The sequence below is a fragment of the Vipera berus genome, assembly GCF_964194415.1.
Source record: "Vipera berus genome assembly, chromosome: 1".
In the NCBI taxonomy this organism is placed as follows: domain Eukaryota; kingdom Metazoa; phylum Chordata; class Lepidosauria; order Squamata; family Viperidae; genus Vipera; species Vipera berus.
This window is the reverse complement of record NC_138202.1, coordinates 258,078,004-258,105,696: the sequence shown is the minus strand read 5'-3', so window position 1 is coordinate 258,105,696 and position 27,693 is coordinate 258,078,004. Positions and strand designations below refer to the sequence as shown.

The window sequence follows — 27,693 nt, the reverse complement described above, 5'->3', positions numbered from 1 at the left end:
AGAATTTAATGTTGCTCTGTTCTATGATCTCTGCAGAGTTGAGACTTAGGCATTACAAGGTTACATAAAGACCGTTCTTGGAAGGTCATCTCTGATTCCAGCCATTTGAAGTTGTGCATCACACATTATTTTCCTCCACTGAGCTGGAAATAGAGTCAGGGTCCTCCTGAATATCCCAGCAGAACCTGAAGGGCAGCTTTTCCATTCTCTCCTTAAAGACACGGTCAAACTTTTCACTCTGGGCAACAGTCATGATGTTCTTCCAGTCCCCAACAGTGCCTGGGAAACAACAATTAAAAAAAATGTCAATAGTTTTTGTATTTAATTAAAGTAGAGGCTATTTGTGTCATCCTGTCACTTGATTAGCAGCACTTGGCTGCTACTTAGCTTCTTCATACCAATAGAAGCATTAAGGATGTTCTTAGTTTTTTCCACACATGGCTTCTCCATTTCTTTTTGTAAAATAAATGATGACACAGCATAATATGTCATGTGCTGTGGTTCAACTGACTATGTATATACCTAGTTTAAAGAACTGCTACGGACCAGATGATTGTTACGATGTCCTGATATGTAAAACCTAGAACTCAAAGAGGGTGTACTTTCTTTTTCACATGACTGTATGTAAAACGTTTCAGGACTTCAGGAGGGGACTATTGGGATGAAGATAAAAAGTCTTCCAGAGGTGGTTTCCACTCTCCAATTACCTTGCCTACTATGGGCTTCTATGAGTCTGAGAAAGAGGATAATAGTTTGCAAAACCTGACTAACTTGGAAGATTGCACAGTCCTCCATTATCTTTAGCCACCTTCCTGTCTGTCAAACCATTCTTAGAAATCTGTATTAATAGTTTTGGAGCAGGAAGCTGTTCCATAATATTTTAACTAGAACTGGATTACAGAATGAAGGCTTAATATAAGAGCAAAGATCTCTCTAACTAGAAGGTGTTAAATGATTCTCCTGTGCTAAGTGCCTTTTACTGGGAAGTCATGGAACCAATGGTCTGCCAGTGAGGTTCTAAATGATCTTGAATTCACCCTTTTGGAACTGGACCCCTGATTGAGTGAAGTGATTGATGGTTCTTTGAGCTTTGGCTATGTCCCTAGAGGCTTAAAGGAGACGGTTTCAAGACTGGAGGACGGTGCCCAGGGTAGAGAGTGAAGGCATTGTGTCTTCAGAACCTTAAAATGGCCATTGTGAGCTAGAACAATCCCACTGCCAAAGGATAATTAGACTGTGCAACCAACAGAATGATCATCAAAAAAGTCAGCTTATATCCATGTCCAAAATTTTTGAAAAGGAGAACACCACTTCAACATTGGCACAGCTAAGAAAGGCTTATGGCTGCCTCCAATGCAGGCTGCTGATGAGGCAAAGACAACATCCTGGAGAGACAGCAGAAAGAGAGGTTGTTGGAATATGTCCATACCACTTTAGGAAGTGCCTCTCAGAGGAAGGCAGTAATCCCAGTTTCAAATGAAGCCCGGCATGTTCCTAAAGCATAGACCCAGAATATTAATTATTACTGGTCTACCTTTGCGAAGAAAGTTTCCTTTGCTGTAATCGAGGATATGAGAAGGCGCGGATGTGTAGTTTGCTCTAGAATCCACTTTCATGTTATCAAATGTAGCTTTATCCACCACGTCATCCACCTCCTTTTCAGTTAGTTTTTTTCCTAGGAAGTTGCATATTTTCAGGACAGACCTTCTCAGATCCTGCAATTTGATAGAGCTTTATATTAGGTCATCCAGAACAATGAAGAAAAGGTGGAAAGGTTTGTTGAGATCTCAAATATCATTGCTATCACTCATTCCCCCTGTCTTTAATTCTTTCTTTTCTTACTGAAAAAATTACCCTGATTAAATCACTTGTGGGGTTTTTTTTAATGAAAACTATACATAGATCTAGGAAGCAATATCAGTGAATTAAACAAAGAAATGCTGCTTTAGGACTTCCAGTAAATGTTTACAAAGGTACGTTTGGAGAAACATTTTTAGTTTACAATATATTGATGGGCCATAATTTCCCTAAGATTCAGAGTCTTATGTTCTTAGCAATCTTGGCTGCATCAGAGGCTGGCCAGTTCCCAGGCCAGGCTAAAAAAAAATGCCTTGGCTTTTCTTAAAAATGCAGTTGAGTTGAGTCAATCTCTTCTGAGCCAAAACAGGAAAATATTACGAGAGACTTTGACTAAGCTTTTGCTAATTACAGATACTTTGTGTTAATTGGATTTCCCTTATCTACTAAGTAAGTCTATCAAAAATTAGATCAACTTTGTTTTGCCAGACTTGTTTACAACACATGCACCCTGTGAATTCTAGCATGACAAGCCAAGTGCTCAAAAACCCACCTTTTATTAACCTTTTTTGATATCAAGGTGACAGCACTCTAGTTTCCCAGATCCTCTTCCTTTTGAAGAGACAGAAACTTACTTTTCTTCAGAAAGCTCACCACTCCTACAGGAGTTCATAGAAATAACCTAGAGTGGTCCTGTGATCACCTCTGTTACTCCCTATTGGAATAGGTTAGCCACACTTCACATCATTTCTAAAGCTTTCTGGTCGTTCATATTGCACTTCACAACACAAACACATCTTACCTTTTTCATTTCTTCATAAGAAAGGAAGAGAATATTGAAATCATCCTTATGAGCATACCAGCCTTCTACATGGTCTAGCCATGAACTACAAAACACTGGTAGGAGAGAAATAGATTTAGGATAAATATGACGGCAGTCTTGAAATCACTGACTTTAGTTGTTCAGCTCAGTGCTGCAATGATCCAGCTGACCATCTGTCTCGGGGATACATTCTTAACGCTTGTATTTCCTCCATTTATCCTTATGATCCGATGGGCCTACAAATCAAAGCATGATAACTCAAGTAGGGGCTATCCTAATATCACCGAATGTGGAGAGGAGAGAGAAGGAATGGAAGCCATAATTAATATGGTTGTGTACTCCAACTTGTTAAGGGTGTTTTTTTTTTGTCAACGTGCTGCTATATTGTTTCATTTCTTTGCTTTTTCTTATTTGAAACTTTGGGGCAATCTGCTTTAATTTTTGTTATACGTCTTCAAATATCAGTCTTACTCTGGTTAGCTATTTCCATTTCCAACTCTTAAAACACTTTCTGTGTGATTTCATGTGAGTATTTGGTTCTTTAACTCAGAGTTACCTAAGTTTTCTGGCTTTGCCAAGTGGCAGGGGAGGAGACGGGATACTTCCATGTGAGCAACCAGCAAGCACTAGTGTGCGTGCAGCTCCATTTGCACAAGTGGTGTGCATGTGTGCCAACTGATTGCACAAGTGTTGATGCGCAGATGTGTGTGCTTGCCCACCATTTTCATGGCCCAGTTACAAACAACTCATGGCCCACTAGTGGGGTATGGTCTAGAGGTTGGGGACCCCTGCTTTAACTAATATTGATTTGAAAAAAATATAAATACTTTAGATTTTTATTTATTTTTTATTTTTATTTTTATTACATTTATATACCTACCTGGGAAGGATGGAAGGCTGAGTCAACCTTGAGCCTGGTGGGATGCGAACCTGCACTAATTGCAGGCAGCTGGTGTTACTTAAGGAGGCATTAGCCCACTGCTCCATCCATTCCAACTCATTCACATAATGTCCTTCCATTTTCTCCTCTATATTAAATATATCTTAGTATTGCTCTTCTCTCTCCTTGTAATAAGCTCCCTTCGCTTGCCTCTTCTACCCACTTTTACATCATGAGTTGTCCTAGGCATCCTGCATTCTTCTTCACTCATCCATCCCATTATAAACTGTTTTCTTAGAGTTTACACAAATTACCGCATGAGTATAGAGAATCATTATTTGCTACTTATGTTAGCAAAGTGGGTGGATTGTTTGTTCTTTGTGGAAAGCAGTTGGAAACAAGGCTTTTTTTTCTCATAGAATGCTCAGAACGTGTTGTGACTCAGGGCCAGCCTGTGGGTCCGGCAGCCGGCTCAGATGTCTCGGATGACTCAGATGAGGGGGAGGAGGAGTGTGTGGAAGACGAACCAGCTGATGATGGTTTGGAGGCTTCGCAGAGCCCCCAGCCGGGGCCCTCTTCTCAGCTGCGTGAGCCCGATAGTGCGGAGGATGATGACCCACAGCTGGCCCTGTTCAAGGACGCCCGACGCAGGAGGCAGTCGAGCAGGACCAAACAGAGAAAGGCTGTGGGACTCCTCGGGAGGAGGCACAGGGAGGCCACGCCCTGATCTCTAAATAAAAGGAGTGTTTGGGGAAGGGCTGGTTGCTGAAAGCAACCCTTCCGTTTGAGGATTCAAGTTCCAGTGTTTTTGTTTCTTGTTCTGTTATTTGAGTAATAAATCTTGGCAGATGCTTTCCAGCCTTAGACGCTCTCCAGTCTCTACTGTTTGAACAGGGGTTTGCCTTATTGCAAGGTCGGTAGCAGGCTGGTTCAGAACAGTTTGCTTTCAGCCTCCCACCCCTTACTACTACGATGGAGCAGCTTCGTGCCGAGAATGCTCAGCTCACCCAGCAACTCACTTTGCTGGCAGCTCAGGTGGCTCAACTGCAAGCTCAGGTACATGCTGCACCCCCACCCAGGAGGAAATGTCAGATAGCAATGCCGGATAAATTTGCTGGCAATCCAGAACTGTTTCCTGCTTTCCTGGGACAATGCCAGCTTTTTATCAGCGTGAGAGCAGCTGATTTCCCCACTGACCGGGATAAGGTGGGATTCGTGTTAAGCCTTCTGTCGGGGGATGCAGCTCGTTGGGGCACGCCTCTGCTGGCACAACCTAGCCCTTTGTTGGATAACTTTGGGGGGTTTTGTGACCATATGCGCCTCATGTACGAGGACCCAATTAAGGCGCAGACTGCCACCCGACGCCTGAAAGCTCTGAGGCAGGGTCAGCGCCCCCTACAGGCCTATATCAGCGATTTCCGGCTGCTTAGCCAGGATTCCGCCTGGAATGAGGCTGCGCTCGTGGATGCCTACCAGGATGGATTGTCGGAGGAGATGTTGGATGAGCTGGCCCGCGTGGACATTCCCTCAGACCTGAATGGGCTGATCCATCTTTGTCTGCGGATCGATGCCCGGCTGCAGCAGCGAAAGAGTCGCCGTGCCACCCCACAGACCCCTGCCGCCCCTGTTGTGCGTGAGCCCCCAGTCCAGAGGGAGGAGCCAATGGAGCTGGGTGCCGCCAGGTCCCGTCTATCAGTGACGGAAATGGACAGACGACGATCGGGGGGGTTGTGTTTTTACTGTGGGGACCCTGGACATTTGGCTGCTTCTTGCCCAAAGAAGCGTCAGCGGGCATCAGTGACCAAGCCTGCCCCGAGAAAGTCCCCTACTTTGCTGTCGGGAAACGGCCCGAGCCCGATCTAGGCGGTGTGATAGATCGGGCGACCCACAACGACCACACCGAGCGACGCCGTTCCGACGGTGCCTGTGAACCTCCACGGCATTTGATATTGGAGGCACGTCTGATCCTTCCTGGCAAGCCAGAGGGGATTCCGGTCCATGCCTTAATTGACTCTGGGGCTACCACAAACTTTATGGACTCGGCCTTTGTGGCCAAATGGGCTGTTCCCCAGTGTCCGGTGGATCCGCCCATGCTAGTGGAGACTATCGATGGTCGAGTGCTCCTGTCCGGGCCTATTACGGCTGCCACGCAACCAGTGTATATGGCCATCAGTTCCCATGTGGAGGCCATCCAGTTCTACATCACTTCGGATCTGCACTTCCCCGTGGTCTTGGGACTGGCGTGGCTCCGGGCGCATGATCCACAGATCTATTGGTCTCAGAACTTGGTCACCTTCCCAAGTTTGCAGTGCGTGGACCACACCCGCCATATCTGTGCTGGCCAGGTGGAGGGTTCCCCAGGGGTTTCCTTGCCTCCCGAACTGTCCGACTTTGCTGATGTGTTCAGCGAGTCAGAGGCGGATCAATTACCCCCGCACAGGCCCTATGACTGCTCCATTGATCTAGTCCCTGATGCGCCTCTCCCAGTGGGGCGTTTGTACTCCATGTCGGAGCCCGAGTTGGCTGCATTGCGGGACTTCCTGACAAAGAATTTGGCTCGTGGTTTCATCCGGCCCTCGTCCTCGCCAGTGTCTGCGCCCGTGCTCTTCGTCAAAAAGAAGTCGGGCGAGTTACGGCTTTGCTGTGACTACCGGAAACTCAACGCCATCACGGTGCGTAACCGCTACCCGCTGCCCCTCATCCCCGAGCTCTTGGACCGACTCCGGGAGGCTAAGATCTTCACGAAACTGGACCTGCGTGGAGCTTACAACCTCGTCAGGGTTCGGCCGGGTGATGAGTGGAAGACGGCGTTTGGTACTCGCTATGGACATTTCGAGTACACGGTGATGCCATTTGGCCTGACCAACGCCCCCGCTGTGTTTCAGCATTTTATGAACGACATCTTTCGGGATCTGTTGGACCAGTTTGTCGTGATTTACCTGGACGACATCCTGATTTACTCCCCGTCGCGTGAAGCGCATCATCAGCATCTCCGTCAGGTCCTGCAGCGCCTCCGGAAACATCGGCTGTTTGCCAAGTTGGAGAAGTGCCAGTTCTACCAGGTGACCATCGATTTCCTGGGTCACTGCATTTCTCCTGAGGGCATCGCCATGGAGCCGAGTAAAGTTGAGTCGTTGCAGAGTTGGCAACCCCCGCGTCGCGTGAAGGATGTTCAGCGACTTCTTGGATTTGCCAACTACTATCGAACATTCATCCCTGGCTTTGCTGCCTTGACAGCCCCCCTCACCCGGCTCCTGCAGAAGAAGACTCGGTTCCAGTGGAACGCCCCCGAACAACAGGCGTTCCAGGCTTTGAAGGACGCCTTCATGAAGGAGCCCATCTTGAAGCATCCCGACCCGCAACGGCCGTTTGTCGTGGAGGCGGACGCCTCCGACATTGCCATTGGGGCCGTGTTACTCCAGGCAACGACGCCCAGCGGTACCCTTTTCCCTTGCGTGTATCACTCTCGGAAATTGAACCCCTCGGAGCGCAACTATACCATCTGTGTTGTGACTCAGTGCCAGCCTGTGGGTCCGACAGCCGGGTCCGATGTATCGGAGGACTCAGATGTGGGGGAGGAGGGAAACGAACCGGCTGATGATGATTTGGAGGCTTTGCAGAGTCCTCAGCCGGGGACCTCTTCTCAGCTGTGTGAGCCCGAGAGTGCGGAGGATGATGACCCACAGCTGGCCCTGTTCAAGGACGCCCGACGCAGGAGGCAGACGAGCAGGGACAAACAAAGAAAGACTATGGGACTCCTCGGGAGGAGGCACAGGGAGACCACGCCCTGAGCTCTCTATAAAAGAAGTGTTTGGGGAGGGGCTGGTTGCTGAAAGCAACTTTTCCGCTTGAGAAGACTAGCTCTTGTGTTTTTGTTAACTGCGTAATTAAATCTTGGCAGAAGCCTTTTAGCCTTGGACGCTTTCCAGACTCTTCTTTTAATTAGGGGTTGCGAGAAGAGGGCTGGTTCAGAACAGTTTGCTTTCAGCCACCCACCCCTTAATACTACGATGGAGCAGCTTCTTGCCGAGAATGCCCAGCTCAACCAGCAACTCACCTTGCTGGCCACTCAGGTGGCACAACTGCAGGCTCAGGTACATGCTGCCCCCCCACCCAGGAGGAAATGTCAGATAGCTATGCCGGATAAATTTGCTGGTAAACCAGAACTGTTTCCTGCCTTCCTGGGACAATGCCAGCTTTATATCAGCGTGAGAGCAGCTGATTTCCCCACTGACCGAGATAAGGTGGGATTCGTGTTGAGCCTTCTGTCGGGAGATGCAGCTCGTTGGGGCACGCCTCTGTTGGCACAGCCTAGCCCTTTGTTGGATAACTTTGGGGGGTTTTGTGACCATATGCGCCTCATGTACGAGGACCCGATTAAGGCGCAGACCGCCACCCGACGTCTGAAAGCTTTGAGGCAGGGTCAGTGCCCCCTACAGGCCTATATCAGCGATTTCCGGCTGCTTAGCCAGGATTCCGCCTGGAATGAGGCTGCGCTCGTGGATGCCTTTCAGGATGGCTTGTCAGAGGAGATGTTGGATGAGCTGGCCCGCGTGGACATTCCCTCAGACCTGAATGGGCTGATCCATCTTTGTCTGCGGATCGATGCCCGGCTGCAGCAGCGTAAGAGTCGCCGTGCCACCCCACAGACCCCTGCCGCCCCTGTTGTGCGTGAGCCCCCAGTCCAGAGGGAGGAGCCAATGGAGCTGGGTGCCGCCAGGTCCCGTCTATCGGTGACGGAAATGGACAGACGACGATCGGAGGGGTTGTGTTTTTACTGTGGGGACCCTGGACATTTGGCTGCTTCTTGCCCGAAGAAGCGTCAGCGGGCGTCAGTGACCAAGCCTGCCCCGAGAAAGTCCCCTGCTTTGCTATCGGGAAACGGCCCGAGCCCGATCTAGACGGTGTGAAAGATCGGGCGACCCACAACGATCACGCCGAGCGACGCCGTTCCGACGGTGCCTGTGAACCTCCACGGCATTTGATTCTGGAGGCACGACTGATCCTTCCTGGCAAGCCAGAGGGGATTCCGGTCCATGCCTTAATTGACTCTGGGGCTACCACTAACTTTATGGATTCGGCCTTTGTGGCCAAATGGGCTGTTCCCCAGTGTCCGGTGGATCCGCCCATGCTTGTGGAGACCATCGATGGTCGAGTGCTCCTGTCCGGGCCTATCACGGCCGCCACGCAACCCGTGTGTATGGCCATCAGTACCCATGTGGAGGCCATTCAGTTTTACGTCACTTCGGATCTGCACTTCCCCGTGGTCTTGGGACTGGTGTGGCTCCGGGCGCATGATCCACAGATCTATTGGTCTCAGAACTTGGTCACCTTCCCAAGTTTGCAGTGCGTGGACCACACCCGCCATATCTGTGCCGGCCAGGTGGAGGGTTCCCCAGGGGTTTCCTTGCCTCCCGTACTGTCCGACTTTGCTGATGTGTTCAGCGAGTCAGAGGCGGACCAATTACCCCCGCACAGGCCCTACGACTGCTCCATTGACCTAGTCCCTGATGCGCCTCTCCCAGTGGGGCGTTTGTACTCCATGTCGGAGCCCGAGTTGGCTGCATTGCGGGACTTCCTGACAAAGAACTTGGCTCGTGGTTTCATCCGGCCCTCGTCCTCGCCAGTGTCTGCGCCCGTGCTCTTCGTCAAAAAGAAGTCGGGCGAGTTACGACTTTGCTGTGACTACCGGAAACTCAACGCCATCACGGTGCGTAACCGCTACCCGCTGCCCCTCATCCCCGAGCTCTTGGACCGACTCCGGGAGGCTAAGATCTTCACGAAACTGGACCTGCGTGGAGCTTACAACCTCGTCAGGGTTCGGCCGGGTGATGAGTGGAAGACGGCGTTTGGTACTCGCTATGGACATTTCGAGTACACGGTGATGCCGTTTGGCCTGACCAACGCCCCCGCTGTGTTTCAGCATTTTATGAACGACATCTTTCGGGATCTGTTGGACCAGTTTGTTGTGATTTACCTGGACGACATCCTGATTTACTCCCCGTCGCGTGAAGCGCATCATCAGCATCTCCGTCAGGTCCTGCAGCGCCTCCGGAAACATCGGCTGTTTGCCAAGTTGGAGAAGTGCCAGTTCTACCAGGTGACCATTGATTTCTTGGGCCACCGCATTTCTCCTGAGGGCATCGCCATGGAACCGAGTAAAGTTGAGTCGTTGCAGAGTTGGCAACCCCCGCGTCGCGTGAAGGATGTTCAGCGACTTCTTGGATTTGCCAACTACTATCGGACATTCATCCCTGGCTTTGCTGCCTTGACAGCCCCCCTCACCCGGCTCCTGCAGAAGAAGACTCGGTTCCAGTGGAACGCCCCCGAACAACAGGCGTTCCAAGCTTTGAAGGACGCCTTCATGAAGGAGCCCATCTTGAAGCATCCTGACCCGCAACGGCCGTTTGTCGTGGAGGCGGACGCCTCCGACATTGCCATTGGGGCCGTGTTACTCCAGGCAGCGACGCCCAGCGGTACCCTTTTCCCTTGCGCGTATCACTCTCGGAAATTGAACCCCTCGGAGCGCAACTATACCATCTGGGAGAAGGAGCTGCTGGCCATCAAGGCAGCGTTCGAGGCTTGGAGGCATCATCTGGAGGGGGCGCGGCATCAGATCGAGGTCCGGACGGACCACAAGAATCTGGAAAGCCTGCAGACCGCTCGGAATTTGAACCAACGCCAGATCCGGTGGTCCCTCTTCTTTGCGAGGTTTGACTTCCGGGTGCGGTACATACCAAGCGGGCACAACCAGAGAGCGGATGCTCTGTCCAGGAAGCCCGAGTACACCCGAGTGGAAGACAAGCTTCCGCCCAGGACCGTGATCCCCGTCGAGTCTTTTGCTGCGGTGCGGGAGCCGGTGGATATACGGGCTCGGATCCGGGAGGCGCAGCAGCAGGAGGCGTGGGTGGCTCAGCGGAAGGAAGAGGTGGGGCCAGATTCGCCTTGGTCGGTCACGGATGGACTCCTGTATTATCGTGACCGGCTCTATGTTCCAGGAGGGCCACTCAGGGGACTCGTCCTCAGCCAATGTCATGATAACCCGGCTGCGGGGCATTTTGGCCTGTTCAAGACTCTGAACCTGGTCTCCCGTACCTTCTGGTGGCCCCGAGTCCGACACGATGTCCAGTCTTATGTCACCTCCTGCGTCCCATGCAGGCAGGCCAAGTCAGCGACAGGGGCCCCGCCTGGTTTACTGCAGCCTTTGCCAACGCCCAAGAGACCCTGGGGGGCTGTGTCCATGGACTTTCTGACGGATCTACCCCCATCCTCCGGCTTCACGACAGTGTTTGTGGTGGTGGACATGTTGACCAAGATGGCGCACTTCATCCCCTGTCGCGGCTTACCGTCAGCTCGCGCCACTAGTCGCATGTTCATCCAACAGGTGTTCCGGCTGCACGGCCTTCCCGATAGGGTCGTCTCCGATAGGGGGGCCCAGTTTACAGCCCGCTTCTGGCAGGAGTTGATGCGGGCGTTGGACATTAAGGTTTGCCTCTCGTCCGCGCATCATCCTCAGACCGACGGGGGTACCGAGAAGGTCATCGGCATCTTAGAGCAGTATCTGCGCTGCTACGTTAACCTGCAGCAGGACAACTGGGTGGACTATTTGGCCATAGCCGAGTTTGCCTTTAACAACTCGCAGCACACCTCCACGCAGATGACACCGTTCTTGGCCAACGTGGGTTATCACCCCCAGTTTTTCCCCCTTTCTCCCGTGGACTCACCGGAGCCGGCAGCGAACGAATTCATGGCGGAGTTACAGGCGATCCATCGGTTGGTGCGACGGCAGCTGGAGAAGGCCAAGGCCGACTACAAGAGGTTCGCCGATCGGTCGAGAAGGGATACGCCTCCACTATCGGTGGGGGATCGGGTCTGGCTGTCCACCAGGAACCTACCATCCACTCGGCCGGCGAGGAAGCTGGACCACCGTTACCTTGGACCGTTCCCAGTCGAGGCCGTCATCAACCCGGTCGCCTATCGTTTAACTCTGCCACGTTCCCTGCGCGTGCACCCCATCTTCCATCGGTCCTTGTTGGTCCCCGAACAACCGGCCTGTCCACTTCGCCAAGCGGAACCTCCCCCATCAGGAACTCGTGATGGAGGCAGCACCCCCGAGTACGAGGTCGCCAGCATCAGGGATTCCCGCTGGCTGAAAGGTCGCTTCCAGTACCTGATCGAGTGGAAAGGGTACGGGCCGGAGGACTTCACATGGGAAGACGCGACCGCCGTTCATGCCCCTGCGTTGGTGACTGCTTTTCACGAACAGTTCCCATCCCGACCGCATCCGGATCGGCAGACCCGAGGGAAGGGCCCTGCGGTGCGGGATAGTGTTGTGACTCAGGGCCAGCCTGTGGGTCCGACAGCCGGGTCCGATGTATCGGAGGACTCAGATGTGGGGGAGGAGGGAAACGAACCGGCTGATGATGATTTGGAGGCTTTGCAGAGTCCTCAGCCGGGGACCTCTTCTCAGCTGTGTGAGCCCGAGAGTGCGGAGGATGATGACCCACAGCTGGCCCTGTTCAAGGACGCCCGACGCAGGAGGCAGACGAGCAGGGACAAACAAAGAAAGACTATGGGACTCCTCGGGAGGAGGCACAGGGAGACCACGCCCTGAGCTCTCTATAAAAGAAGTGTTTGGGGAGGGGCTGGTTGCTGAAAGCAACTTTTCCGCTTGAGAAGACTAGCTCTTGTGTTTTTGTTAACTGCGTAATTAAATCTTGGCAGAAGCCTTTTAGCCTTGGACGCTTTCCAGACTCTTCTTTTAATTAGGGGTTGCGAGAAGAGGGCTGGTTCAGAACAATCTGGGAGAAGGAGCTGCTGGCCATCAAGGCGGCGTTCGAGGCTTGGAGGCATCATCTGGAGGGGGCGCGGCATCAAATCGAGGTCCGGACGGACCACAAGAATCTGGAAAGCCTGCAGACCGCTCGGAATTTGAACCAACGCCAGATCCGGTGGTCCCTTTTCTTTGCGAGGTTTGACTTCCGGGTGCGGTACATACCAAGCGGGCACAATCAGAGAGCGGATGCTCTGTCCAGGAAGCCCGAATACACCCGAGTGGAAGACAAGCTTCTGCCCAGGACAGTGATCCCCGTCGAGTCTTTTGCTGCGGTGCGGGAGCCGGTTGATATACGGGCTCGGATCCGGGAGGCGCAGCAGCAGGAGGCGTGGGTGGCTCAGCGGAAGGAAGAGGTGGGGCCAGATTCGCCTTGGTCGGTCACGGATGGACTTCTGTATTATCGTGACCGGCTCTATGTTCCGGGAGGGCCACTCAGGGGACTCGTCCTCAGCCAGTGTCATGATAACCCGGCTGCGGGGCATTTTGGCCTGTTCAAGACTCTGAACCTGGTCTCCCGTACCTTCTGGTGGCCCCGAGTCCAACACGATGTCCAGTCTTATGTCACCTCCTGCATCCCATGCAGGCAGGCCAAGTCAGCGACAGGGGCCCTGCCTGGTTTACTGCAGCCTTTGCCAACACCCAAGAGACCCTGGGGGGCTGTGTCCATGGACTTTCTGACGGATCTACCCCCATCCTCCGGCTTCACGACAGTGTTTGTGGTGGTGGACATGTTGACCAAGATGGCGCACTTCATCCCCTGTCACGGCTTACCGTCAGCTCGCGCCACTAGTCGCATGTTCATCCAACAGGTGTTCCGGCTGCACGGCCTTCCCGATAGAGTCGTCTCCGATAGGGGGGCCCAGTTTACAGCCCGCTTCTGGCAGGAGTTGATGCGGGCGTTGGACATTAAGGTTTGCCTCTCGTCCGCGCATCATCCTCAAACTGACGGGGGTACCGAGAAGGTCATCGGTATCTTAGAGCAGTATCTGCGCTGCTACGTCAACCTGCAGCAGGACAATTGGGTGGACTATTTGGCCATAGCCGAGTTTGCTTTTAACAACTCGCAGCACACCTCCACGCAGATGACACCGTTCTTGGCCAACGTGGGTTATCACCCCCGGTTTTTCCCCCTTTCTCCCATGGACTCACCGGAGCCGGCAGCGAACGAATTCATGGCGGAGTTACAGGCGATCCATCGGTTGGTGCGACGGCAGCTGGAGAAGGCCAAGGCCGACTACACGAGGTTCGCCGATCGGTCGAGAAGGGATACGCCTCCACTATCGGTGGGGGATCGGGTCTGGCTGTCCACCAGGAACCTACCATCCACACGGCCGGCGAGGAAGCTGGACCACCGTTACCTTGGACCGTTCCCAGTCGAGGCTGTCATCAATCCGGTCGCCTATCGTTTAACTCTGCCACGTTCCCTGCGCGTGCACCCCGTCTTCCATCGGTCCTTGTTGGTCCCCGAACAACCGGCTTGTCCACTTCGCCAAGCGGAACCTCCCCCATCAGGACCTCGTGATGGAGGCAGCACCCCTGAGTACGAGGTCGCCAGCATCAGGGACTCCCGTTGGCTAAAAGGTTGCTTCCAGTACCTGATCGAGTGGAAAGGGTACGGGCCGGAGGACTTCACATGGGAAGACGCGACCGCCGTTCATGCCCCTGCGTTGGTGACTGCTTTTCACAAACAATTCCCATCCCGACCGCATCCAGATCGGCAGCCCCGGGGGAAGGGCCCTGCGGTGCGGGATAGTGTTGTGACTCAGGGCCAGCCTGTGGGTCCGGCAGCCGGCTCAGATGTCTCGGATGACTCAGATGAGGGGGAGGAGGAGTGTGTGGAAGACGAACCGGCTGATGATGGTTTGGAGGCTTCGCAGAGCCCCCAGCCGGGGCCCTCTTCTCAGCTGCGTGAGCCCGATAGTGCGGAGGATGATGACCCACAGCTGGCCCTGTTCAAGGACGCCCGACGCAGGAGGCAGTCGAGCAGGACCAAACAGAGAAAGGCTGTGGGACTCCTCGGGAGGAAGCACAGGGAGGCCACGCCCTGATCTCTAAATAAAAGGAGTGTTTGGGGAAGGGCTGGTTGCTGAAAGCAACCCTTCCGTTTGAGGATTCAAGTTCCAGTGTTTTTGTTTCTTGTTCTGTTATTTGAGTAATAAATCTTGGCAGACGCTTTCCAGCCTTAGACGCTCTCCAGTCTCTACTGTTTGAACAGGGGTTTGCCTTATTGCAAGGCCGGTAGCAGGCTGGTTCAGAACAGAACGGAGTTCCGGCACCTTTTTTGGATGGAACCTTGTAGGGTAGGCAAGGCGAGTTATATGACATGTGTGAGTTCCGGCACCTTTTTCTTTTACAAAAAAAGCACTGGATGGAAATATATTCATAATCTCTTATCCAAAACAAAAACTGGCATTACGTTGTTACAATCAAGGTTTTCTTACCTTTGCCAGCCAAAAACCTTTCAAAGAAAGTACTGAAGTCTTTTGGGGTTTCCATGGTGACTGACATTTTGTGAAAATGATAGCTGGAAACCAAGGTATCCTTTGGATTTCTACTCACATAAATAATCTATAAGCGAAAGATGATAATAACTAGTAAAAAAACAAGAAAAAAACAAGAAAAAACAGATTGACAGCAAAGCATACATAGAGTGCATCACGTATCTCTCATACACTCATCTAACAGGCTCCATTATATCATGGGATCCTAAAGCTTATTAGCAAAACCATGTCTGAAGAACTTCCAGCAGGCCAACAGAATTGAGGCCAACCTCGGCTTGGAGAGAATGATTTTCCATATGGCAGAGACCACAGAATAAAACACTTTCCTCCTAGATCCTGCCTGACAAATCTCCCTAGCTGATGGGACCCCAACGTTTTTTTCCTGTTGGACTTGAAGGGATGTGTAGCTGCAACTAGGGAGAGGAGGTCCTTCAAACAACATGTTCCCAACTCATAATGGGGTTTAAAGGTCATCACCAGCATCTTGAATCCTGAACCAAACTGGTAGTCACTGTAGTTTCCAAAGCAGAGGTGTAGTGTATGAAGTTCTTAGAGATCACAGAAGTGCTCATGCTGCTGCATTTTGCATCAGCTGAAACTTCTGGTGACTAGGGCGTGAGTGACTGAGAGTAGGGATTATGGGAAGGGATTTGAGGGCTAGAGACAGCATCCCTCAATTTGACATCGTTCAGATATGTCAAGATAGCAAATGGCCATGGAACACAAAGTGTTGCAATCCATCTGGAAATATAAGCTTAAACTGGTCAATATTCAATTCGCTTCTTAGCTATTTCTCCTGGACATGATATTCTGATGTTAACATGGTTTTGTTTGTGTTTATTTTCCTCACCCTTCAAAACTATTAGTGTCCACCAAACATATTGGAAAAATATGATATGTGTTTGTGTGCCCTTTGCCTAATTGTTAATAAAACATTCAGGGACAGAGCTAATAGAACAGAAGACAGACAGTTCCCTACACCACCTCACAAGTTAACAAAATATGCCTACTTTTGCTCTTCTGTTTCGTAATCCTTTGGGTACTAAATAGTAGGGCAGATGGGAACTAAAGAGACGAGGCGATGGGCGACTGGGACAATCCACACGCAAAATATTATACTCCAGCCATGGTGCTCTGTCAATCAGTTTAATATTTTCAGTTTCATCTCGATGACCTTCATAAAGAATCAGGCTCACAATATTCTGAGTCCATACTGTGCCTGCAAATAAGGAATAATTAATTAATTCAACCATTATCATTTGGGGAACTTTGAACTTATGCAAAGCCAACCTTCCTATCAGGAGAAATAGTAAACATTTCAGAGATGTGTGAACACAATGAAGTCTTCTAAAATTGATAGATTCAGCTGATGGATGGACGAGAAAAACTAGCTATTTATTTGCACATTTATTTCTATCCATCTTTTATTAGTTTTAGAATTAACTCAAGGTGGCAAGCATACCTAATAATCCTTCCTCATCCTATTTTCCTCACAACTATCCTGGGTGAGCTGAGGGAGAGTGACTGGCCAAGGTCACCCATCTAGCAATGCATGGGTAAAATAAAAATGATGAAAGTACAGGTTTAGCAGCTTTATTTTCCCTACATTTCCAGTTTCTTATAAAATGCTAAATGTTAAACTGTGGTTATAGCATGACACAGTTACTGCAACCAAAATACTGAGGAACTGAATAACAGCATTGGATACAAGATTATCTCTTTCTTGGAAGACATCTTTGAACTTACCAGATTTAGGATATGTGATTATGAATATATCATCATCTCGGGTTTCAAAACTGTCCAGTGAATCTAAACCTTCGGGTGAAGACAAGCCAGTTGTGAAATAGATTCCTTTGTATTTAAACAGGAAATCTTTCTCTGGCTCCATTACTTCGGCTGTTGATGCAATAATATAGCAATTAAAAATACTTCCTACATTTATGGTCAATATTGTATTAATTTCGTTGTTTAAAAATCATGAATCCTGCTAACATAAAGAAAAACAATGTTATTAGATTAGTTTCCCTAATTAATTAATTAGTTTCGTGAACTCAATTTTCATGCACAAAAGTTTCCATTGCAAACAGTAAATTTGGTGTTCTCCTTGGAGTTCTGTGTAGAAGAGAAAGTTTTAATTATACTGTTAAAAACATACTAGTTGTCAGAACTTGGCTAGATGCCCAGACATTTCTTACAGACCTATCTCTTTGATATCCTTGAAATCTATGGTCCTGGAGATTGTGGCTGGAAAAAGAGAAGAATCTCTTTGGGTTGTTTTTTTCTGCAGGATGGATGATAATTAAAAGTACAAATTGTTTTGAAGTCATCTGCCTTCCTTGGATTACAAATACAGCTTGACCCGAAATCTTACAGGTCAAGCTGAGACCTTTTTATCTCTCCTATTTGATTGGAGCTTATTGGATTAGATTTTTTTAAAAATAATTGAAATTGGAAAAGAACTATCAACTTTCAACTTCTTGGTGGATTATAAAATATGATTAAAAGATTTGAGGGTGAGGAACAAAATGACTGTTCCGAATTTAACTGAAGCTGGCAAAAAAGTACCTTCTCCCTCTTCCTCTGCTTCTGCAAGTCCAGTTTATCAGAGATCAATTGATACAATACTTCAACAAGAAAAGGCTAACCATTTCCAGAAAGAGACACAAGCCACATTACAAGGAATTCAAGAGGCAATTGCCATTAATATGGCAGCTACAACGAAAAACCATGAGGAGACAAAAACTGACCTTGAAAAAAATGAACCAAAAATAATAATAATATGGACTCTCAATTTGAAAATTTTAAGAAGATGGTCAGAAAAAATGAACAAAGTATTCAAAAAATAGAAGATAAATCAACAGAGTTCAACCAAAAACTAGAAGAATTAAAAGATGAAAATCAGAAATTGATGCAAATAAACGGAGAACTAGAGGACTCAATAGCAGTCATGGAAATGGAAAAGGCTTCTTACTTTTTATGATTTCAAAACATAATGGAAGACAAGGAAGACGACCTTGTAGACCTGATAATGGAATTACTGGTTGATGCATTAGAAATTGGGACACAGGAAATGAAAGGAGAATTAGATCCAATTATACTGAGTTAACTCAAATTACTTGAGAAGAAATAAAGTTCCTAGAGAAGTACATGTTAGATTTCTTAAAAGATCTATAAGAGATGAGATCCTGAGAAGAGCGAGAGATGACCCTTTGAAATACAAAGGAAAAGAAATTGTAGTCCTCAAACAGATCCCTAGGAGAATAAGAGGGTCCCAAAGAGGATATCAATTCTTAACCAGAAAATTAATTGAAAAAGGAGTCAACTTTAGATGGCTGATCCCAGAAGGGATTTTAGTTTATTGGAATATGAAAAGATATAAACTGGACACTCCACTTAAAGCAATGGAATGCTATGACAACTACAGAGTGCTCATGGAAGGGGGTGATTTTGAATCTGGTACAATGAGAGAAATAAAGAGACAGGAAGAGACAGTAACAGAAGGACCAGCCAAATCAAGAGAAGAAGGAGAAACTAAAAATTCATATACAGAAGAAGGGGCAAGACCAAGAGAACAGAGACAGATAAGATCGACTAGAAGATTAAGATCCAAATATAATTGAAAGAAATGGAGAAGGAAATGGAATCCTTTCAATGAATATAAATGGACTGAAAATTACCTCAAAAAGGTAATTTTTTGCACGACTACAAAAATTACAAATAGATATAATTTGCCTCCAAGAAACACATATCAAGAGACAACACTATAAATTGTTAGAGCAACCAAAAATTGGCAAACTCCACTTAGCATTAGCACAACAAAAGAAAAGAGTGTTAGCTTTATATATTAAAGAAACAATGAACCCTAAACAAATTTATATGGATGGAGAGGGAAGAATATTAATGGTGGAAATAATGATGGAACAAAAACAGATACTGATGGTAGCAATATATGCACCAAATGATAAACAAGAAGAATTCTATCAAAAAATACATTAACAAATATTAGAATTAGAATACCAAAATCTTTGTATAATGGGAGACTTTAATGCAATAGCTGATGGAACTTTGGAATATAAAAGCACCAAAACAGGGAAGAAAGGAAGAAATATTTAGAAAGCCTTTTCTAAAATGGCAGTAGAAATTTGCATTCAAGACATGTGGAGAGAAAAAAAATCCAAAAAACTGCACTATACATTTTATTCAAATAGACACAAATCATGGTCTAGAATTGATCTGATATGGATATTCTCTGAACTCAGCAGTATGATACAAGAAATAGAGATAGAAACTATTATCTGGGCAGATCGTAATCCAACAAAGATGATTTGGAGAGGAACCAAGAAAAAATTAAGATGGTCACAAACTTCAAAAGAAAATAAAAATAAAGCAGTACTTAAAAAAAGAAGATCTACCAAAATTTTCAGAGAATATTCAAAATATATTAAATGGAAAAATATCAATGATGGAGATAACAGAAGCCATAAAATGGCAAAAACATGACAAGACCCTGGGCCCAGATGGACTACCTGCAGCACTTTACAAATCCTTGCAAGATATATTAAGCCCAATAATGAAAGAACTGTGTAATGAAATACATTTTGAGGCTAAAATACCAAATATATGGGCAGAAACTAAAATTACTTTAATACCTAAAGAAGATTCTGACTTGTCGCAAATAAAAAAATATAGACCAATATCGTTATTAAATGTAGATTATAATTTTTTTCTCTCTCAATAATAGCAGAAAGATTAAAGAAATTTCTGACTGAATTTATACATACAGACCAAAATGGTTTTTTACCTAAAAGACAAATAAAAAATAACTTAAGAATGATGTTTTGGAGTAATATGAAACCCACCCAGGGAAGCAGATGGCATTAATAATTCTAGATGCACAGAAGGCGTTTGATAACATAAATTGGCAATTCATGTTCCAGCAATTAGAAGAAATGGACTTTGGAGAAAATTGTATAAACATAATTGAAACAATTTATAATAAATAAACAGCTAAAGTAATTGTAAATAGAGATTTTACAGAAAATTTTAATATTAAAAAATGCACAAGACAAGGATGTCCACTATCCTCATTTATATTAACACTGGAAGTATTGAATAGAAACATCAGGCAAGATATAGAAATTAAAGGTGCTGGTTCTTACCTTTAAAGCCCTACATGGCTTAGGCCCGGGATACTTGCAGGACCGTCTGCTCCCAGGAACGACTTCCCATCACCCTGTGCGCTCACACAGAGAGGGCCTCCTCAGGGTGCCGTCGGCCAGACAATGTTGGCTAGCAACCCCCAGCGGGAGCGCCTTCTCTGTGGGGGCACCTGCCCTGTGGAATCAGCTTCCCCTGGAGCTCTGGATGACCCCAGACCTCCAGTCCTTTCGTCATAACCTTAAGACATTTCTTTTCCAACAGGCCGACCTGGACTGATGATAATGGGGTTTTAATCTGGTTTTAAGGTTTTATTAATTGGGGCTATTGATATAGTTTAATTTTAATTTTAATATTTGTATTCTCTTGTATTTTATTGTTGTTAGCCACCCTGAGTCCTTTGGGAGATAGGGCAGCATATAAGTCCCATTAAATAAATAAATAAATAAATAAATAAAGGACTGGAGATAAAAGATGAAAAATATAAACTACTAGCATTTGTAGATGACTTGTTTTTTATATTAAAAGAACCACCTGAAACAAGTGTCAAGCTTATGGAGAAAATAGAAGAATTTGGAGAAATGGCAGGGTTAAAAATAAATAGAGAAAGGACTAAAGTGTTAACTAAAAATCTTACAGAAAAACAAACAAATCAACTAGCAAAAAACCCAAACAAACCGCCAAATATTTAAAAAAGTTAAATATTTGGGAATCCCTCTGTTATGTTCTTAGTTCAATTAGGCATTGACCAGGCAGAGTGTTGAAACAGCAAGTATGTTTATTAACTCACAACAGAACCAGCCCTAGAGGCTGCTGAACAGCTATATATACAGTTCACCTCTAGGCAGCAACCAATAGGTTTAAAGTAACAGTTTCCCGCCCCAAACATAATTATCAGCTTGGCGACAGAGAGTCTGGGTTGCAGTAACAGAAACCATTAAGCAATTCTACACTTAAATACAACAATTAAGGTCACACAATAAGCAAGTAGGGTTCGCCTCTAGGCAGCAACCAATAGGTTTAAAGTAACAGTTTCCTGCCCCAAACATAATTATCAGCTTGGAGACAGATAGTCTGGGTTGCAGTAACAGAAAACATTAAGCAATCCTACACTTAAATACAACAATTAAGGTCACACATTAAACAAGTGATATCAACAGTTGAAACCAATACATTACACCCCTTCCCCTAGATAGCTCAAACTCACCTGCCAGGCTGGGTAGACCAGGACTCTGAGGCCCAGTGGATTCGGGTTGACTCGAATCCCTTTGGCTGGCCTGTTCCGGTAGGCCCAAGCCAAAGTCCATTTGTGAAGCAATGTCTGCTGGGCTAGCACTCAGAGCTGTTTGCCGGTTCTGCTCAGTGCATGCAGACTGTGTGTCCGGGGAGAACTCATCTACGGCCATTCTCCCATCTCCTCGGCGGAGAGTCCTGTTGGAGCATGCAAGCTACTCTATTGAGACGCTGTTATGCTGCCCCTGTGGGTGGCCCTCTTTAGAGTCCTGAGCCAGTGACTGGTTCGCTAGTCTCCAACACAGCTGGTCAATGTGCTGGCAAATGACTTGCCCATCTTCCAGGACCATCTCATAAGAGAGTGGCTCTGACACCTTAGCAACCATGGCTACCACCCACAAAGCCCGTTGCCTGTAATTCCAGGTCCAAACCCAGTCACCAAAAATTTTGTGGTGACTGGCTGTGCTGTATCCCCAGCAACTCGGTCGGGGTGTAGCCAGTACAGGTTGGTGATCAAGCGCCAGCCCCATCTGAGTTCGGCTGGGCTTCTGCCTATAGCAGTGCTAGGAGTTGTGTGTTGGCAGAGTAAAAAGTCTGCCAGTCTGTGGTGCCAATCCCCTGTGACGACCTGCTTCAGAGATTCCTTGGTTGTGCAGACCATGCGTTCCACTTGGCCGTTGGAGGCCAGGTGAAAGGGAGCTGAAGTGGCGTGCCTTATTTGATTAGCCCTGAAGAAGGACTGGAATTCTGCAGCAGTGAATTGTCTGAGACCAATATGTCTGGTAACCCATGCATTGCAAAGATCCTGTGCAGTTCCTGGATGGTCCTGGCAGTAGTCATAGTTGGAACTGGTGTAGCCTCTAATCATTTGAAGTGACTGTCCACCACAATTAGGAACAGCTGTCCCTGAAAGGGCCTGGCAAAATCAATGTGGATTATTCACCATGGTGTTTCTGTATCTTCCCATCAGTGGACATGGGCTTGTGGCATCTCGGGTCTGGATTTCTGGCAAGTGTTGCAGCCATGTACTTGGGCCTCTCAATAGCTTTATCTAGCCCTGGCCAGCAAAGGTAGCTCCTCATGAATGCTTGTTAACCGCCCTGAGTCCTCTGGGAGATAGGGCAGCATATAAGTCCCATAATAAATAAATAAATAAATAAATAAATAATAAATAAATAAATAAATAAATAAATAAATAAATAAATAAATAAATAAATAAATAAATATGGGGATGCATCACACACAATGAGAACAGGCAGCTTCTCATTAAAATGAGTGAGGTCTGAGTTCAAAGAGAGCAGTGATTTGACTGCCTTGAAACTTCTCTCATGGACACTGGTCCACTGCCACTGAGTGTTTTTATCCAAGAGCCAGTGTAATGGCTCAGCCACTGCGGCCTTGTTTGGGAGGAAGGAATCGTAAAAATTCAAAAGGCCCAGAAAAGCCTGAAGCTCTCCCTTGGACTTTGGGCTTGGGGCCTGTTGGATTGCTTTTAGCTTGGAGTCCGCCAGATGAATGCCTTTGGCATCAATGCAAAAACCAAGGAACTCAGTTGACTTACCCCAATCTTACACTTTTCCTTTTGAAATTTAAGTCCTGCGTCATGGACCCGGTGAAGGACGGCTTTAAGCCATTCAGACAGAATTTTTACTGATTCCCCAGCTATGAGGACATCATTGAAATAGGGGCATACCACTGGAATGCCCTTGAGCATACGCTCCATCACTCCTTGGAAAAGCCCTGGGGCTACAATCATCCCGAATTGTAGCCACTTAACTTTGAAGGTCCCCCTATGGGTGACAATAGTCCAGGCTACCACCATGGCCTTGTCCATGGGCAGTTGCTGGTAGGCTTGCACCAAATCTAATTTGGTGAACATGCGGCCTCCTTGCAGTGATGCCAATTATGGCTGACTACAGGCATCGGATATGCATGTTGTTGAAGTGCCTTGTTGATGGTGCACTTATAATCAGCTCATATGTGCACCTCTCCATTGGCCTTAAGTGGGGTTACTATGGGGGTCTCCCACACCCCACTGTCTACGGGCTGCAATACCCCTTGTCTCACCAACTTGTCCAGCTCTGCATGGATTTTGGGTTTTAGGCCAAAAGGCACTCTACAAGGCTTGATCCATATTGATTTTCCCTAGGATCAAGCTTGAGGGTGATCAGAGGACCCTTGTACTCGCCTAGATTTGAGCTGAAGACATCAGCGAATTCTTGGCAGACTGAAGACAGGTCTGCCGCTTGTGTCCTATGAATGCCGGTGACTTGACTGCCCAATGCATCAAACCGATCGAGGCCTATGAGGCTCGTGCATTGGCCTTCCACCAGTACGACATCTAGTAGACCCTCAATACCCTTAAATTGCACCAAAAGTGTGGCTTCGCCTTTGACTGCCACAGTCTGTGACATAACATATCAGCTTAGAGACAGACAGTCTGGGTTGCAGTAATAGAAACTGTTAAGCCATCCTACACTTAAATACACCAATTAACGTCACACATTAAGCAAGTGATATCAACAGTTGAAGCTAATACATTACACCCTCTAACAGCAAGATGTGCAACTATTGAAGAAGTCAACTACATAAGATTATTAAAACTAATAAAACTAAATCTGGAAAAGTGGAAAACTCTACAACTTTCATGCTGGGGAGAATAGCAACAGTGAAAATTAATATCTTAGCAAAAATATTTTTTTATTTCAAACAATACCTATAAGATTGGAAAAAAACCTTTTTTGATGAACTAAGCACAATAATATTGAAATTTATTTAGCAAGGAATAAAAGCCAGAATTAGACTGAAAATGTTACAAGAAGCGAAAGAAAATGGAGAACTTGGACTACCAGACTGGACACTATATTACCAAGCAACTATATTAACTTGGATAAAAGAGTGGATAATGCTTAGAGACAAAAGATTACTATACCTAGAGGGACATGATCTACAAATGGGATGGCATGCCTTTCTGTGGTATGGGAAGAATAAAATACATAGATATTTTCAAAATTATTATATAAGAAATGCACTTTTCTTAGAATGGGAAAAAATAAATTTAGATTAAATTACCTTGACAGCTTTCAACAATGGAAGCGTTTGCTTACCCAAACTTTATTAATTACAAGAAAGTTGTTACCTATAAAGATATTCTGGACAATGAAGGGAAATTGAAGTATAGACAAGATTTAGAAGAGCAGGCTATTGATTTATCATGGTGGCCATATTTGCAAATTCAAACGAGATGAAAAAAGATTTTAAAATAATGGCATTTTTCAAAGAACAAACAGAATTTGATCAGATATTGCTGAAAACAGATGAAAAGCTGATTAAAAAACTTTACAGATATTTGCTAAGCTTAAAGATGGAAGAGGAACAAGTAAAAGAAACCATGATAATATGGGCAAAGAACTTTGGATATAATATAAAAATAGAAAAGCTTATGGGAAAGAAATGCTAAAATAACGAAAGCAGCAACATATAAAGAAAACTTCTACAAATTGTTTTATAGATAATTTGCTTCTCTTATTCTTAACAAAAATAATTCTGCCTTCAAATCTATTTGAGAGTTTGAGCTATCTAGGGGGAAGAGGTGTAATGTATTGGTTTTTGAGTCATTTTATCCAACCATAAGTGTATTTTTTTACCAGATATGGTAATGGGTACCTGGCTTTTGTTTAGATTTCCAACACTTGTTTGAAGTATTTTTAAACATTTTCGCTAATCTCACTGGTGTTAAATGCCATCTGTAAAAAATTTTATATAGGTTTTTTTATATGCCACTGCTTTCATTAACATAGCCCTCCCCACTTTAATAGTAATTCTTTTCTTACCTTACCTTGTATAGTCTCTGACAGTCACTCATGTGATGGTCTTAAGCCAACTTATTTGTAATGATTTCTCAGTGTACTTATTTACTTATAGAGTGCTCAAATATTTAAGAAGGCCGATCTTTAGTCAATTATTGTGTAAGCGGTGCTTCTGCATTCTTATCATTAGCAAGAGAGGACATAGAACACGATTAAGTAATAACTCAGTTAACAAGACAAAAAACAATCTTCTCCCAGGCAGCTTTATCAAAACATATCTAAGCATTCAATTCAATATAGCACAGTCAACACAAGCTGTGGAAAGGCTAACACTGACACACTTCAAAAAATCTCAGAAACCAGATGACTTTATTACAAACACATGTCATCACAGTAGCACACAAACCACTTAAACTCTAAAATTATACATTTTTGTTCCATAAAGAAAAATGAAGAAAACCCTGGAAAGCATTTGAGAACAATTGTCCTATTGCACATATATATTCTTCTTGTTTAAGATACTTGAAAAGGTTGTAGTAAACTGTTTCCCACCCGTGGCAACTTTAAGACATGTGGACTTCAATTCCTAGAATTCCACAGCCAACATTCTGAAAATGATGGGGTTGCCGTAGGCCATATTACTTAAGGCTGCTCCATGAAGTAAAGAGCAATGCTAATGAAAGAATTATTACAAACCACCATCCCCATATATTCCCCATATTTTCTACAAAAATCAAAAAGGGAAAGAGCCTTTTTAAAAAAGAAAAAGCCAAAACACTAATAGAGAACTGTCTAAGGCTCATTCCATATTCTAACCAGACACAATGTAACAAAATGCTAACCACAGACTGCTGCCGATACTGGAAAATCCCTGATGGGAAACCAATTGCCCCCCACCGCTTATTAACACATATTTGCCAACAGTTACATTCCAAGGGTCACTGTGGGATACAGGCCATTGTAGATGCTACTAGGTGGGACTGATACGCACCTGGGGTGTATAGTGAAGCTGCACTAATACCAAGTGTTGCCAAATCTGCCAAACCAACAATGCCTAATCCAGGGGTCGGCAACCTGAAACAGTGAAAGAGCCACTCGGAACCGGTTCCCTCACAAAAGAAAAAACTGGGAGCCGCAAAGAAGGGTGTGCATGTGCGCACATGTGCAAAACAAGAAGCTTGACTGAACAGTGGAGCCTAAGGGGAGACATTCAGCCACCCTGCCCCCTCCGCTCTCATTCACTCACCTTTGCATGGAAAACCTTCTTTGCATGGAAAAGCCCCCTCACTCTCATTCACTCATGTTTTGTTTGCAAAAGCTTCTCTCTCGCTCTCTTATTCCCTCACTCATTCACTCATTCACTCATTCACTCATTCACTCACACTGCTCAAAAACTGTTTTTCTCTTGCTCTCATTCACTCACCAACTCAAAAGGCCAGCCGCAGCACCTCCATTGACTTTCATGTGGACGCTTGGCAATTAAAACCAGTCCCGCTACTGCTGCTACTGCTTACTTTTTCACTTGCTGCTTGCTTCCGATTTAACCTGAGAATCCCCAGATGCCACTGCTGGGGGTGGAGGAGGCTGCCCGGGTTCGGCTATAGCAGAAGCCAATGGTGGAGACGGTGGAGATGGTGGTGAGAGAGATGCTGGAGGTCTGCCGCATCTCTGTCAGCCTCCGCCTCCCCCACAGAAACAAATCCCCATGCCAGCCCCCATAGCAGCAGCAAGCCCTAAGCAGTGGGCAATCGCTCCGCCAGCAGCGGCTGCTGTTGGGGTGGCCTAGTGCACTCGCTGAGACGCTGGAGCGTCTTTGTCGGCAGAAGTGGCAACACCTGCCTGCCGGGTGGAAAAAACAGAAAGGTTGGTGGCAGTGGCGGCTGCTTTTCAGGCAGCTTAGTGCCCTTGCCGAGATATGGAGGTGCTCCAGACCCGCACTCCACTCCTCTCCACTGTTGGTGACTCTGTGTCAGGGAAACAAGTTAATACTTCCCTATCAGAGGGCGATGAACCATGGTTCATTTGACATCAGGTAAAAATAAACAAAACCAAGGCATATTCTACTGTATATAAAACTTTAATTGGAAAGCTAACTAACTATATCCTCTCATCAGACAGAATACAAAGAGAAGGGAAAAAAGTAAAGTGAGAAAACTTTTGTAGACATGCGCAGTTAATAGCAGTTCTAGGCATGAAACCATAAAATGGCTGGACATTTGACAATCACCTTGGTTACACTGATAAGATTACTATGCAGCTGGCAGAGAAACAAAGTGAGATGTGCGGAGCTGACAAACACTTTAAAAAAAACAGTGACATTCTGAAAAGCTGGCCCCAACCTCCACTGACTGGAGCCCGTTGGCGGAGGTCAGGGCCGGTGGTACAGAGTTGTCAGCTGATCAGCGGCCCTTGTATGCATTCTCCCGGATCCATGGGAGCTCTGGCGACTCTGTAAGGCCAGCCCCAAACTTCACAAGTGGAAATCGAGGGAGATTGCCAGGAACACGAGATCGGCGTTTCTCCGTGTGCGCTGATCTCACGCTCCTTACAGTCTTCCTCTCTTTGTTTCAGCTTGGTTTCTGCATTTGGGACGAAGACTGAAACAGAGAGGGAGACTGTAAGGAGCGCGAGATCAGCGCGTGCGGAGAAATGCTGAA

General features: G+C 46.6%; 2 protein-coding genes across 2 annotated transcripts in view; one reads left to right on the top strand and one right to left on the bottom strand.

Moving 5' to 3' along the window:
• LOC308672421 (sulfotransferase 1C2-like) overlaps positions 1-27,693 on the top strand; it is a 358,778-nt gene that overhangs the window by 204,271 nt on the left and 126,814 nt on the right. The gene's annotated exons all lie outside the window — the stretch shown is intronic.
• Positions 119-16,725, bottom strand: LOC308672453 (amine sulfotransferase-like; the record flags this gene model as incomplete). The annotated part of the gene is made up of 6 exons (XM_081335411.1): positions 119-279; positions 1,535-1,715; positions 2,600-2,694; positions 14,778-14,904; positions 15,848-16,056; positions 16,584-16,725. 6 exons carry the CDS (start codon positions 16,723-16,725, stop codon positions 119-121), a joined length of 915 nt encoding a protein of 304 aa, XP_081191537.1.